The 14,639-nt window shown below is 54.7% G+C and overlaps 1 protein-coding gene and 2 long non-coding RNA genes across 6 annotated transcripts; 2 read left to right on the top strand and 1 right to left on the bottom strand.

Annotated features, from left to right (window-relative positions):
* Positions 1-786: 786 nt before the first annotated feature.
* ATN1 (atrophin 1) lies at positions 787-14,611 on the bottom strand. 4 transcript variants are annotated; one of them, XM_077953454.1, is made up of 11 exons: positions 14,416-14,566; positions 13,419-13,566; positions 9,100-9,288; positions 8,818-8,955; positions 8,555-8,668; positions 5,618-7,605; positions 5,118-5,340; positions 3,963-4,659; positions 2,077-2,220; positions 1,545-1,725; positions 787-1,358 (listed from the first exon to the last, which is right to left on the bottom strand). In XM_077953454.1, exons 3-11 carry the CDS (start codon positions 9,124-9,126, stop codon positions 1,325-1,327), a joined length of 3,546 nt encoding a protein of 1,181 aa, XP_077809580.1. In that variant the 5' UTR covers positions 9,127-9,288; positions 13,419-13,566; positions 14,416-14,566; the 3' UTR covers positions 787-1,324. The 4 variants fall into 4 exon arrangements, with proteins under 4 accessions (XP_077809580.1, XP_077809581.1, XP_015006426.1 ...); XM_077953455.1 differs by having other exon boundaries at positions 5,618-7,602; positions 14,416-14,558; XM_015150940.3 differs by lacking the exon at positions 13,419-13,566 and having other exon boundaries at positions 14,416-14,611.
* On the top strand, positions 1,285-2,850 carry LOC144332760 (uncharacterized). The gene is made up of 2 exons (XR_013400824.1): positions 1,285-1,387; positions 2,050-2,850. It is a non-coding gene; the product is annotated as an uncharacterized LOC144332760 (long non-coding RNA).
* Positions 8,836-13,162, top strand: LOC114670773 (uncharacterized). The gene is made up of 2 exons (XR_003720502.2): positions 8,836-8,974; positions 13,047-13,162. It is a non-coding gene; the product is annotated as an uncharacterized LOC114670773 (long non-coding RNA).
* Positions 14,612-14,639: the final 28 nt, after the last annotated feature.

Below are 14,639 nucleotides of genomic sequence, written 5' to 3'. Positions count from 1 at the left end.
GTCTCGAACTCCTGACCTCGTGATCCGCCCGCCTCGGCCTCCCGAAGTCCTGGGATTACCAGCGTGAGCCGCCGCACCTGGCCTCATAACCGTTTCTTAAACTATTCCATGGAAAGGATTCAGGACTCTGAAGCCTTTGTTCCAGAGGACTCTGGTGGCTCCTAACAGTGAGACCCCTCTGAATAGATTCCAAGACCTGACCATGTCAGAGGTGGGCTTGTCCCAGGCCTCTAGTGTTTGGTTGGTTGGGGTTTCTTTTGTTTTGAGATAGGGCCTTGCTTTGTCACCCAGGCTAGAGTGCAGTGGTGCGATCATGACTCACTGCAGCCTCGACCCCCAAGTGATCCTCTCACCTCAGCCTCCTGAGTAGCTAGGACCACAAGTGCACCACAACGCCCAGGGGATTGTTTTTTAAGATGGGGTTTCTCTATGTTGCCCAAGCTGGTTTCCAACTCCTAGGCTCAAGCAATCCACCCGCCTCAGCCTCCCAACGTGCTGGGATTACAGGCATGAGCCACAGAGCCCAGGCCCAGGCCTCCAGTATTTTGACTTCCCAGCCTTGGGACAGGAGGGAGCACTAGCACCCCCGGTACCGCCTCGGGCTGAGTCAATGCTCCGGGCTCTTCAGGGATCCCCTCGCCAATTCTTCCCAGCCCCTACACCCAGTTCCTTAAGAAGGACTGGTCTCTTCCCGCTTCCCTGCCAGAGCCTGGCTGCAGTTCTAAGTACGGCTGCACTGAGACCCAGCCTCACCCCCATATCCCGCAAAGAACAGTCACAGCCATGTTCCTGGGGAGTTGTGAGGATGTTTTTGTTTGGTTGGTTTTGGTTGGGATGTTTTTTAAGAGCGTCATATAGATATTTATATATATAAATTATTAATGTGGGGAAGGGGCAAGGGGCATACATTGCAAAGGGGGCGCGCACACAGGGATCAGGGAGGGGCAGGGGTGGCACACGATGCTACGCAAAACAGCCACATCTAACAGATGAAATCATCACACCAACGGGGCAGGGGAGGGGCGGCGGCCACGGGGCTTGGGCATAGGGGAGAAGAAAAGCAGGGGGGACAAGGAAGAGAGACCTGGTCCAAGATTCTGTGCGCTTTCTGTCCCCATCCTCGCCTCCTCCCCACCTCTGCACACCACACCAGACCTTGGCCTTCTGTCTGTCCCTCCCTCCCCCACTCTGTCCAGCTGCGGAGGCCCTGCAACTGAGCAGCACCCTCTTGGCTCTGGGTGGCAGGCCAAGGGTGGGGTGGGGGGAGGGTGGGGATGCTCCAAGGTCCAATGTAGGAGCCGTGGTGCTCTCTTGATCGCAGGTTCTACAGTGGCTTGTCGCTCTCCTTCTTCAGGTGACTAGGGAAGGGGCAGTGCATAGCAGAGAGGTAAGAGACTTGAGACCAACCCTGACCTTGCCCCCTTACCAAAGGGGTTGGGAGAGGAGGGGTTCCCTCCCCCCAGGAGCACAGTGCCCAGCTGTTCCATGCCCACAGCCCCTCCCAGGCTCGCTGAGCCCATGTCCCCCTGGGGACCCTGGGGTACCTGTAATAGTCCTCCTGGGCAGGCAGCGGCACACTGTGCAGCGGGTGATGGGCATGCAGCCACTGCTGCTGTTCCAGCGCCAAGCGCTGCAGCTCAGCTGACTGTGCGTGCATGGCCTGCAGCTGATGAGCTGCTGACATTGGGGCAGAAAGGGAGGCCGGCAGGTCCCGGTAAGGGGCAGCTGTGAGCAGGAAGGGCAAGGGTCACATGACCAATGGATAACAAGCACCTGCTCTGGACCAGGGGATAGCCAGCTCCTTTACATACAAAGGTAATGAACTAAAAAGTTAGGTAACACAGCCAGTTCTGTAAGTTGCCAGTGGTAGAGTGGAATTGGGATTCAAACCTCTTAGGCTGACACTAAAACTTGTGCGTCTCTTGGGCAGAGGTTCAGCTCTCCTATTCCCATGCCCAGCTCCTCTAGGCATCTCCTCATTCCTCCTCAAGCCCAACTAGGCCCATCCCCCCACCTAAATACCTCCTTTCTGCCCTTTTCTCATTACAGCTTGCCTACCCCAACTTCCATCCTTACCAAAGAGCTGGTGACGAAGAACTTCGTTCTCGTGCAGAGGGTGAGGAAGCAGGGGGTTAGGGAGAGTTCCAGCTGGGTAGGGGATCCGAGTAAGGTGAGACCCTGAGGCCAGGGGGTCGATGAGAGGGTGCACTGAGGCAGAGGCTGGAAAGCAGAGAAGAGGAAGGTGTCACCAGAAGGCAGGTTTAGGGAAAACCATGCATTTGGGTGAAGGGATCCAAGGCTGGGAATTGAGTTGGACAAACACAAGGAGCTCCAAAGTGGAACAAAGGCAGAATGGAAGAACTAGAGGCCTGTGGGTGGGGGGGTGGACAGGCTGAGCCCTACTGGAGGAGGGACATATGGATGACAGAGGACAGGAAATTAGTCATCAGAAGGGTCTGAGGGGAAGGAGAGGGAGAGGTAGACTGCTTGAAGGAGGTGGAAGATAGAAGTTTAGGAAATAAGACAGGAAGAGGCCAGGTGCGGTGGCTCAAGCCTATAATCCCAGCACTTTGGGAGGCTGAGGCAGGCGGATCACCTGAGGTCAGGAGTTCAAGACCAGCCTGGCCAACATGGTGAAACCCTGTCTCTACTAAAAATACAAAAAAATTAGCCAGGCATGGTGGCACATGCCTAGTCCCAGCTCTTCAGGAGGCTGAGGCAGGAGAATCGCTTGAACCTGGGAGGTGGAAGCTGCACTGAGCCGAGATCGCGCCACTGCACTCTGGTTTGGGCAAAAGAGCGAGACTTGGTCTCAAATTAAAAAAAAAAAAAAAAAAAAAAAAAAAAAAAGCAAGCGGGTGCAGTGGCTCACGCTTGTAATCCCAGCACTTTGGGAGGCCAAGGTGGGCGGATCACAAGGTCAAGAGATCGAGACTATCCTGGCCAACATGGTGAAACCCCGTCTCTATTAAAAATACAAAAATTAGCTGTATTTGGCGGCACACGCCTGTAGTCCCAGCAACTCAGGCAGGCAGTGCCTGCTGAGGCAGAAGAATCGTTTGAACCCGGGAGGCAGAGGTTGCAGTAAGCTGAGATCGCGCCACTGCACTCCAGCTTGGCGACAGGGCGAGACTCCGTCTCAAAAACAAAATGGTGAAAGGATAGTAAGTAAAGCTCATTATTGCCTATGACACCCAAACCCAAAGCTACAGGGCCCCTTCTAGGAAGTTACAGATCTAGAGATGGGGAAGAACATGAAAGACCTCCCACTGTGAGAAAAGGAGAAAATGGCAAAAAATAAGAGTTAAATCCAGAGAAATCAGAAAATAGGTTTGTGGATTGGGCAGGGTGGCTCACGTCTGTAATCTCAGGACTTTGGGAGGCCAAGGTGGGTGGACTGCTTTGAACTCAGGAATTTGAGACCAGCCTGGCCAATATGGCAAAACCCCATCTCTACCAAAACTACAAAAATTAGCCAGGTATGGTGACACACGCCTATAATCCCAGCTACTCTGGAGACTGAGGTAGGAGGATTACTTGAGCCCAGGAAGTTGAAGCTGCAGTGAGCTGTGACTGCACCACTACACTCCAGGCTGGGTGGCAGAGCGAGACTATGTCTCAAAAAAATAAATAAGAAGATATGTTTGTGAAGGGCTTGGGAGAATGGGGCTGTGAGGATAGAAAGGTGTGTCCTTCAAAGGCTCCCACCTGGGCCTGTCATGGGTAGGATACTAGACTATGGAGAGGACTGGGGTGTGGGGAATACAGGCTCTGTGGCCAGGCAAGGCCATGAGGAGACAAGGCTGAGAGAACGTCAGGGAGGCAAAGTTGAGGGCAGCAATCTCAGGAAAAGTTCATGCCAGGCCAGGGGAGGAAAGTCTCAGCCAGAAGAACAAAAGAGCCCAGTCATGATGGGGGAAGGTGGCCCCAAAGGGCCAGGGAGAGGAAGGAGGGGGTCTCACCTGCATGGATAGCATCTTGCTGGTGCAGGTGCAGGTGCGAGTGGATGTGGGAGTGCTGGTGGTGATGGGGAGTCACATTGAGCATCTGCAGCCGGGCCAGCGGGTCATTGCCCAGGGCCGCCACCCTTTCTGCGTGCTGCCTCTCAGCTGCCAGCCGCTCAGCATAGGACATGTCAGGCCGCAGGGCTGGCCCAGCTGCCAGTGCTAGACGTTCTCGATCCAGGGGCCCCAGGCTCGGATGAAAGGGGAAAGGGTGCAGGCCAGGTGGGCCAGGCTGCAGAGCCAGGCCCCCATGTCGGGGAAAGGGATCCAAGCCCGGCCCAGGGACCCCATGTAGGGGTTCCAGCTCACTAGGCTTCACCTCGAAGCCAGGCTTGAGGCGGTCACGGAGGTCTCGTTCACGGGCTTCCCGTTCCCTCTCCCGGGCAGCAGGATCACTGCTGTACAGGGCCGGGACATTGTAACCCAGGAGCCCCGGGTCCACTGCCCCCAGGGGCACGTAGAATGGATGGTTGCGATTGCCAGGAGACATGACATGAGGCCGGGCATATTCACTGAGAGTGCGCAAGGCTGGAGTGTCAGGACCCAGGTAGGGGGGCACTGTAGCCACCGCACTGCCCGGTTCAAATGGAGGGCGATGGGGCACTGGGCCCAGAGATGGGCATTCCACCGGAGCACGGCCCTCCTGAGCCAACTTCTGTGGGGTACAGGGAAAAGTGGAGTCAAAGCGGCAGTTAAGAGGTGGCTGGTTTCAAGCTGCCCATTTGTTTCCACAGCTGAATGCCAAAATGCCTCACCTCACTGAAACTCTGCCCACCTGGAACTTAACTGCGACCCCCCCCCCCCGAATATCTGCCCTTCTTGGGATCCACAGGTAGTCCCATCTGAGCAGGCCTTCTCCCAACCCAGGAATGCAGACTGCTGTCGCTGAAATCCTTTTCGGCTCCATTTCCTGGGCTGCAGTGGTACCTCCCCTCCGACAGGTGGCGACTTGATTCGCCCGCCCACCTAGCACAAGCCCCAGCCCCAGCCCCAGCCCCAGCCCCAGCCCCAGCCCCAAGCCCAGCCCCAAGGCCAGCCCCAGCCCCAGCCCCGCAGCGCGGCTAAGAGAGAAGGAGGCAAAGAAGGCGGTGGCGCAGGCAGTGACGCACTCACCACGCTGCGTTCAAGCTCGCGCTCCTTCTCGCGCTCGCGCTCCTTCTCGCGTTCCCGCTCGCGCTCCCGCTCCTTTTCTTCGCGCGCGCGCTGCTCCGCCTCGCGCCGCACCTTCTCCACCAGGTCGGCCCGCTTCTTGGCCAATTTGGAGCCCTCCAGTGGCACGAAGTACAGGTCGCTGCGCGCGCACGAGTTGAAGCCGCGATCCAGGTGTTTGTTGAACCTGCCAGGCGTGGAAGCAGCACGCGCTCAGCCGGTGCGAGATGCCGGATGGAGCCCGCGGAGCCGCGACCCCGGCGAGTGCTTGTAGCCCCCGCCTAAAAACCACCCCTGCAGGCTGAGCTGCTGCTGGCCTCACTGGCCGCTAGGCATGGACGGAGGAGAGGGGCGTGCTTTTCTAAAACACTACACCAGCGCAGGGCCCCTCCCTGCTACTCCCTCTCCGTCGCCGCCTTGTCGTCCCCCTTCCAGGCCCACCTCCGCCCCACCTGGCCGCTCACCTGGCAGACTGACTGGCATGGCTGGGCACATCTACCACCTTGGGAGGGGGCGAGGGGCTGCGGGCTGGCGGAACTGGGCTCTCGGGGGTCTCATACTCCTCAGCCGGCTCCTGCTTGATCTGCGTGGCGCTCAGGGGCGGCCCTGAGGCAGGGGCCGCGGGTGGTGGTGGCAGAGATGGCAGGCCTGAGGGCCCCGCAGGTGGCAGGGGCCCAGGTCCCACGGTGGGCGAGCCCGGCTTGAAGGTCCCTGGGCCTGCAGGTGGCGAGGTTCCTCTATAGCCCGGTGGGGTCCCCGTTCGGAAGTTGGGAGGAGACCCGGGCTTGTATCCGGGTGGGGTGGCTGCCTTGTAGGCCCCCGGGGACGGGGCTCTCTTTCCGTACGGTGGGGGCCCAGGTGGGGAGGCCGTTTTGTAGCCTGCTGGCGAGGAAGCCACGGTGGCAATGACCGTGGAAAGGGTAGCCGAAGAGGTGGTGACCGTAGGCACCGGTGGGAAAGGGTAGGGCGTCCCCTGAGGTCCCTGGGAGGGGGAGGGGTGTGAACATGGGAAGGACGCTTGAGAAGTGGAAGAGGAAGAGTTGGAAGAGGAAGAGACTGGAGGGCCATTGGGGCCTGCTTGGCTGTAGGACACCTGGCTGTGAGGTGGGGGCAGGTGTGTTGGCCCTGGTGGGTAGGGCCTCAGAGACCCCAGGGAGGGAGACATGGCATAAGGGTGTGCGTGGTGGGAGCTGCCGCCCTCCAGGGGGTGGGGAAATGCTCCAGGAGGGGGCCCAGAGCTTCCGTGATGCTGCTGCTGCTGCTGCTGCTGCTGTTGCTGGTGGTGATGGTGATGTGTTGAGGCTGGTGGGTGGGCAGTGGACTGGGCCCCAGTAGATGGCGGGAAGGGGCCTGGATGGGCATTGCTGTTGGCTAAGAGGCGGCCATAGGGAGGAGGTGGTGGGGGACCCTGGCTCCACACAGCCTGGGATGGGAGAGAAGGCTGAGTATACTTGGGGGGCTGATTGGAGACAGAGAGGCTTGTTGGGGGAGGGAAAGAGTGGGGGTAACTGGGCAATGCCTGGGAAGCTGGGTAGGGGGAGGCAGAGGAAGAGGAGGAAGAACTGGAAGAGGAGGCTGCTGCAGAGCTACTACTAGAGGATGAATAAGGAAACCTCATGGGGGGTGCTGGGGCAGAAGAGGAAGCAGGAGGCAGAGAGTGGGGTGAAGGAGCCAGAGTCGGGCCCTTCTCTGGGCCAGGAGGAAGTCCACCCATACCCTGCCCCATGGCATGGGGAGAGGGCAGATGCCCAGGTAGTGGTTGGGCCCCCAGGCCAGGGGGAGAGGCTGAGGCATTGTTGAGGGGTCTCAGGGCAGGTGGGGGAGGCAGGTTCGGGGTCACATGGGGGAAGTTGGCTGGTGGTGGAGCAGAAGGCAGGTTCCCACCACCCACCGGAGTGTTAGGTGGCTTAGCTGGGGGAGCACCGCTAGCCCCAGAGCTTGATACTGAAATGGGAGTAGTGGGTGGGGGGTGCTGCTTACCCCCATTAGGGCCCCCCACTGATGAGGCAGCCCCTCCCCCCTTGGGACCCATTGGGGGTCCAGACAAAACTCCTCCACCAGCGCCCCCAGGATAGAGCTGTGGGTGAGGGGGAGGGGCCCCAGGAGGAGCCTGGAACATTCGAGATGTGGGGGGCTCCATGGGAGCATGATATCCAGTGGGTGTCACAGAAGGATGGGGTTCAAAGCTAGCCTCTGGCTGTCGAGGGGTGCTGTCTGGCGGTGGAGGGGAAGGAGGAAAGAGTGGAGGTGGGTGGTAGGGGCGGGCTGGGCCCTGGGACAGGCCAGAAGATGAGTCGGAGTCATTCTCCACACTTCCAGGGCTGTAGATGCTGGGGGACGTGCTTCGGTTGTCCTGGTCAATATCCCTAGGGTCGCTGCTGCCATCATCATTAAGGCTCCGCCCATCCAAGCTATCCAGATCAGAGGGAGACTGTGGCCGAGGGAGTTCCTGCTGTAGAAAAGGGAAGCCTCATTTTTTCTCTTTTCCTTTCCTGCTTCCCTGAGATTTAGGGCCTGTCTTGCATAAAATCATTTCCCCTCACAGCACACTGTTGTACTGTGATGTGGTGAGTACCTCTTGCCATCTGGGGATTTCCCACTTTCCCCACATTCTTGGCTGCTCCTTAGCAGCCAGTCTTGTTTCCCTCCTATAAAACCCTATTCCTTCCTCAAGGATCCATCTCAAGCACCTTGTCTTTACCCACAGCTGACTCCAAATCCCTGTCTTCCACCATCTCATAACCACCACTTTGACCATCCTCCATCCCCCAAGCCCTTGGTTCTTAGACCACTTCTGGCCGGGCACAGAGGCTCACACCTGTAATCCCAGCACTTTGGGAGGCTGAAGCAGGAGGATCACTTGAGGCCAGGAGTTCCAAACCAGCCTGGCCAACATGGTGAAACCCTATCTCTACTAAAAGTACAAAAATTAGCCGGGCGTGGTGGCTCATGCCTATAATCCCAGCTACTCGGGAGGCTGAGGCACAACTGCTTCAACCCAGGAGGCGGAGGTTGCAATGAGCTGAGATTGTGCCACTGTACTCCAGCCTGGGTGACAGAACGAAACTCTGTCTCAAAAACAAACCAAAAAAAACAATAAAAAAGAAAGACCACTTCTGCATTTTCCTTAAGATTTATTTGTTCCTCCCACTAAGACTTCTCACCCAGAGACTAGAATCCCCCAACTCTTCTGGTCCCCTTTGGCCCTGCCAGGTCATCTGGTGGTCTGTCAAAGTTCTAAGACACTCTCTGGCATATTAGAGACAACTGCTCTCATAAGCACTATGATCTGGCCTTTCTCTTATGTCCCAGGAGAGATCCAGCTAAGAATAGTGAGCATAAGGAAATCTGAGAAAAGAATGATCACAAGATGGGTCAGGATGGCGACAAGGGTCTCCCACCTCAGTTTTGGTCTTTTTTGGTGCATTGGTCTCCTCACTTTCACTCTCTGAGATCTCCTCACTCCGACCCTGCTTGTTGACCTTTGGGGTGGAGGCTTCCTCTACTCTGGCCTTCTGTTAGAGAGAAAGAAAATTCCTGTCTTTTCCCTACCTCCCAAGCTTCACCGTTACCCTCTGCCAAACAGGAAGTTCCCCCGACAACACACACACCCCCTCAGCCCCAGTGCCTGGGCATCCTGTGGGAGGACCTGAGGACAGAATACCTTGGCTGTCTGCCTGGACTTCTCAGCTTTGCCATCACTGCTGGACGTGCTGACCCCTCCAGGGGAGGCCCGGCCCCTCGATCTCAGTTCTTCCCGGGGCCCAGGGGCCTCTTTCTTCCGTCCACTCCTCATTGACATCTGCAGGAGGAGGAAGGAGGTAGGTAACACTGTTCTTTACACTGCAGCTAACTTTATGGTGCACATTATTTGTTCTTCTCTAGACCCTTCCTCCTAGCTTGCCTGCCCCGCCCCTCATCTTTCACATCTCTCATTTTAACTCACCGAGTCTTTATTCTGTCGTGTCTTCATTCTTCAGGCTGTGGAGACCCCATTCTCCTCTGCCTGGGCAGCTGAATACAGAAACTTCTCTGCTCCACCCCAAGTTCCCCACAGCTGTGGTCTGGGAAGCAGGATCTCCAAGTTTCCAGTATAGGCACCTGGAACTTTTGCAGGATCTGTTTTCAGTGAAACCTGTTAGAAGGAAACCATCAGAGTCTCCCACTGGGAGAATAGAGTCACAAAGGAATACTATTACGCTTGTCAGAGAACTGAGCAAGCGGCCCAACCCTAAGCCTTTAAGCCAAGAGGTACAGATACCACAAGACATTGCTGGCTTGCCCCATGGGCCACCTTAGCTATCTAAAAGGCAGGGAGATTCTGCTTAAAGTATAATCTCTTTCACCTCTGTAGAGGGCAGAAAATTCAGATGTACCTACAAGCTCCAATCCAGGAGATCACACAGTTTGACCCTTCATGATCCCTAAAGGATATTTGTGAACGCACACATTCCACGGAGCCTTGCAAAGGAACATAAAGAAATGGAGCGGGGCATGGTGGTTCACGCCTATAATCCCAGCCCTTTGGGAGGCCGAGGTGGACGGATCGCAAGGTCAGGAGTTCAAGACCAGCCTGGCCAACATGGTGAAACCCAGCCAGGCGTGGTGGCGCGTGCCTGTAATCCCAGCTACTCAGGAGGCTGAGGCAAGCAAATCACTTGAACCTGGGAAGCAGAGGTTGCAGTGAGCCGAGATCATGCCACTGCACTCCAGCCTGGGTGACAGAGTGAAACTCTGTCTCAAAAAAAAAATGACGTTCAAGTATTAATTTATTGAGTACCTTCTTTATATCAAGCCCTTCACACACATGATTTCATTTAATATTTACAACCAACCCTGAATGGTAAGCATTATTACCTTCATTATATAGGTGAGGGAACTGAGGCTCAAAGATGGTGATTGTGACTAGCTCAACCTCACACAGTGAGGAACCAGTGACAGAGCCAGAATCAAACCCACGTCTGTGACTTCAAAGCCCATGCTCTTTCTTCTATACTTTGCTATATTCTCCTCAGAAGTTGGTGGGGAGAATTCTCAGAAGGCCTAGATCAGTCACAGAGATATGAAAAGAATCTTTTCTCACATCAGAGTAGGTAGAAGAAGAATGTCCCATTCTATAATACAAAGGAACACAGCCCTACCAATCCCAAGACTAAACCTAGGTAGCCCCAAATTGTAGAACTTCACTTTTGAGAGCCTCATAAAGGACTCATTCTCTAGTACTTGAGCTCCCTAAGGCTAGAGGAAAAGTCAGGGTTTTCACATGAATGATTAAAGACTCAAAATATCCGTGAGCAAACAATACAGATTTACCAATTTTGAAGCCTGTCCTCCTACTTGGTATAGACAGGGTTACACAGCTCCTCAAGCCAGTCCATCCATATCTGTCTATCAGTAAGTAGGCAGGTATCTATCTTTATCCAAATCCCTATAGCCAGCTATATTCATTTGCGCTTGTTCGTATTTCTTGCTAAGTGTCAAGTCCCTCCAAATTACTGATTGTAAGATCTTCTGAGAGCAAAAATGGTATTTTATTTTTTCTTCCTTTCCACTGATGTCGTATATATACGTGTGTGCACTTTTCTTGTGATTGACCTTTAAACCCACTAACTTCAGTACGTCTTTATTCCTGAATTAAGTGCTGCCAGCTCCAGTGGGAATAGACTAAGCTTACCCGTCTATTCTATTCTGAGTTGGTGGCCTGCTAGGTAAACGGCATGTCCATATTCTGTAGTGTATTTTTCCCAAGGAACACAGTAATTCTCACTCAGCTCCATGGAACCATACTGATGCAGGCAGTAAGGGGTGAGTTTAACCTTTCCAGGAAACTTCACAATTTACTTAGAATCACAAAATTGCTGGGACAGAGCCTGTCTTCTGAACTTTCAACTGATGTTCTGCCCAGTAGACTAGTCTTTTTTTTTTTTTTTTTTTTGAGACAGAGTTTCACTCTTGTTGCCCAGGCCGGAATGGAGTGGCGTGATCTCACTCACTGCAACCTCCACCTCCTGGGTTCAAGCAGTTCTCCTGCCTCAGCCTCCTAAGTAGCTGGGATTACAGGCTGTGCCACCACACCCTGCTAATTTTTTTGTACTTTTAGTAGAGACAGGGTTTCACCATGTTGGTCAGAGTAGTCTCGAACTCCTGACCTCAGGTGATCTGTCTGCCTTGGCCTTCCAACGTGCTGAGATTACAGGCGTGAGCCACTGTGCCCGGCCAACTAGTTGTTGTTTTTTTTTTAAGTAGATTTTCGCTGTTCTTCCCCAGGCTGGAGTGCAATGGCATGATCTCAGCTCACTGCTACCTCCGCCTCCCAGATTCAAGCGATTCTCCTGCCTCAGCTTCCCAAGTAGCTGGGATTACAAGCGCCCACCACCATGCCTGGCTAATTTTTGTATTTTTAGTAGAGACAGGGTTTCACTATGTTGGCCAGGCTGGTCTCGAACTCCTGACCCTCAGGTGATCCACCCGCCTCGGCCTCCTAAAGTGCTGGGATTACAGGCGTGAGCCACCGCGCCTGGCCTTTATTATTATTTTTTTTTTCAACTACAGCTATTTTCCCACATTTTTTAGTTGTTGTGTAGACTGGTTTTAAAATACTATCAACCAAAAAAAAAAAAAAAAAAAGAAAAGAAAGAAAAAAAAAATCCAAAGAACAACACCCACCATAGCAAAAGAGGAATCTTAAACAAAAAGCACAACAAAGATGACTATTTGTGACTGGTGTATCTTTGCCAGCCCTCCTAGAGAAGGGTGTCCATCTCCCTTCCCCATCACAGAACCTGTTCACCAAGTCAGTTAGGTTAGGGGATTCAAAAGGTCAGAGAAACACAGGAATGTACCTGAGGAACACAGCAATCATAGTATGCCCTTCTTTTTTGATCACCTGAAATCTGATAAAACTAGCAATGAGTAGCTTTGAAGGAGAAAAGCAGTCATAAAAGAACAAGTAATCCTGGGGATAAGGAGTGGCAGAGGAGGGAAGGAGTTAGGGTTGGATTGTGTGTGTTTCTAGACCTGGGTCATGTTTTAGCACCAGCCTACACTCCTAGCAGACAATAATTGTAACTAATATTACAGAGCACCTACTCTGTATCTGGCCACACACTAAGCACATTCACCTTCGTTACCTTACTTTAAAAAAATGATTAAGACCAGACTGGGTTGGGAGGAAAGTGAGAAATAGAAAAAGAGCCCCTAAGTAAGACCAGGAAAAGAAATTAAGAGACATATGGGATGTCAGAAGGAATACAGTGGAGTCACAAGCTCCCTGGGAGGGGCTCACAGGCTAAATTTCAGGATCATTGGCCCAGCCCCCAACATCATTCTGGACCTGCCAGACTAACCAGTCCAAAGTGACTCCTAGATAACAATGCAGCCCAGACCAGCGGATAACAATGCACTGGCCTAAGCCTTCTGAGAATCCAGGACCTTCAGGAAGGTCTCAGAGATCATCTCATCTATGGCCCCTTCATCTTAACAATGAAGTCGGACACTCCAAGAGAAGTGACTTGCCCAAGGTCACAGAGGCACAGCCAGGTCGAGAGACACAGGTCTCCTGGCTCCTATTCTATAGTATTTCCCCTGCATGAGGCTGCTTCATGCAGCCCTCTGTCCTGGGCCACCCTCACCTGGGATGGGCCTGGGAGCCCAGCCATTTCTACAAGGTCAGGGAAGAAGGCCAAAGGTTAGTTGAGGGAAGGAGGAAAAGGGTAAGTTATTCAAGAAGGGAGGCTCAAAGAGGAATTCGTTTTAGAAAATGAAAGAAAGTGCAAAGAAGCAAAAAAACAACTCTACAAAAAATAACATAATAAGGGAGGTAGAGGTCAGAACCAACTGCCAAAAGATGGTGAAATCTGAACAGGAGCATTTTCATCCTCCCATCATGCCTAGGTGGAGAGACTTGGAGAAACACCTATGATCTGCAAGGAACATATCTACCTGTTCAAACAGACTGCAACATGAAAGGGTACACGCCGCCGTGGGGAAACTCCCATCCACCAACAGATCCAGAAACATCCTCCAGAACCCAGCCCAGAGTCCCAAGGACATAGCCGCAGGCCGACGTCCAATGAAGATTCGAAGCCCCCCGCCTACCAATTGGACATCCCACTGGATCACTACCATAGCGACACAGTGGCAAAAGGTGCCCCCAAGAGACCATCCCAGGAGTCCATCTGGAAGCCACCCCTGCCCCCTCCCAGTTGCCAAAGCAACTCCTACTCTCCTATAGCACCTCAGGGAAGGGAGCTTAAAGGTACCTACCCTAGTCGAAATAAGCCCATGCACAAAGGGAGATCTTTGAGCTCAAAGCAGTAACTAAGGCCTCCCTATATAGATCACAGCTCCAGGGGCAGCGGACGCTCCGGAAATTGGAGGGTGGAGGGTGGAGGTCGCAACTTGCTTGGAGTGCCTGTAAGGTTGCTCAATTATCTCATTTCCATCCTCCCAGAACCCCTTTCTTCCCAACTCCCCCTTCTGTGTTCCTGTTTTCCTCCTCATTAGTTTTGGGATAACCCACACTACTGGGCCCCAGTGTCCTCTCCAAGAAGTAACTATGTCTGGGATGGGGAAAACAGGGTCAGAGGTGACCTGGAGTAGGGGAATGAAAACCGTCACAAAGACATGGCCTTCCCACTTCCACGCTGGAAAACCTCCGGCTCTTCTCAAAGATGGACCTCTTTTTGCCCAAGCCTCCGTTTCCCCGAGGTTCATCAGCCACAGTCCCTCTTTCCACCTACCACACCCCTTTCCCGTTTCCCACTTCCCGTCCATTCCTAACGCCCCCAACCCCAGGCTCCGGAACCCGTGTTCTGGGCCTTTGGAGCTTTTTCCTGGAGCCTTCATGCCCCACCTCGCTGCCATCTCTCCTATCCCTTCTGCCTTCGCCCCGAACCCCACTCAGAGCATCCCCCGTTTTCCTCCGCCAACCCCCGCCTCGATGTTCCTCCTCTTTTGGGTCCGCGGGTCCCGGCTACCCTCTGGCCCCACAGCCTTCCTCCGGAGACCCTCCCTCCTTCCCCACCTTCCCGATCCTCCCGAAGCCCTGGCCCCCGACCCTCCTCGGCGGGCCCCACCCCCTGAGCCCCCGGCCTCAGGCCAGGCAAAGCCCGCAGTGGGGGGACGGGATTGGGAAAATAACAAATGGAGGCGGCGGCGGCAGGAGGGGGAACTGGGAGGGGTGGGGGTGGGGAGCCGCAGGCCGGAACCCGGGCGGGACAGAATCCCGCGGGCCCGGGGCCCAGGCGGCCGCAGACCTTACCTGCTGGTAGCTCGGGACGGCTGGCTGGCTGCGAGCGGGATTCCGGGCTCCGGCGCCTCTGGGGGGCGGCGGCGGCAGCTCCCCCGCCCCCCTCTCCTCTTCTCGGCCTCAGTCGCCGCCGCGACGACGGCGGCGGCGGCCCCGACCCCCCCGGAGGGCGGCCCCCATCCCCCCTTTTCCCCGCCTGGCCCCAATCGCCCGCCGGCCCCCGGAGCAAACCCCGA

Source organism: Macaca mulatta, chromosome 11 (genome assembly GCF_049350105.2).
Source record: "Macaca mulatta isolate MMU2019108-1 chromosome 11, T2T-MMU8v2.0, whole genome shotgun sequence".
Classification (NCBI taxonomy): domain Eukaryota; kingdom Metazoa; phylum Chordata; class Mammalia; order Primates; family Cercopithecidae; genus Macaca; species Macaca mulatta.
This window is presented reverse-complemented; position numbering and strand designations above follow the sequence as displayed.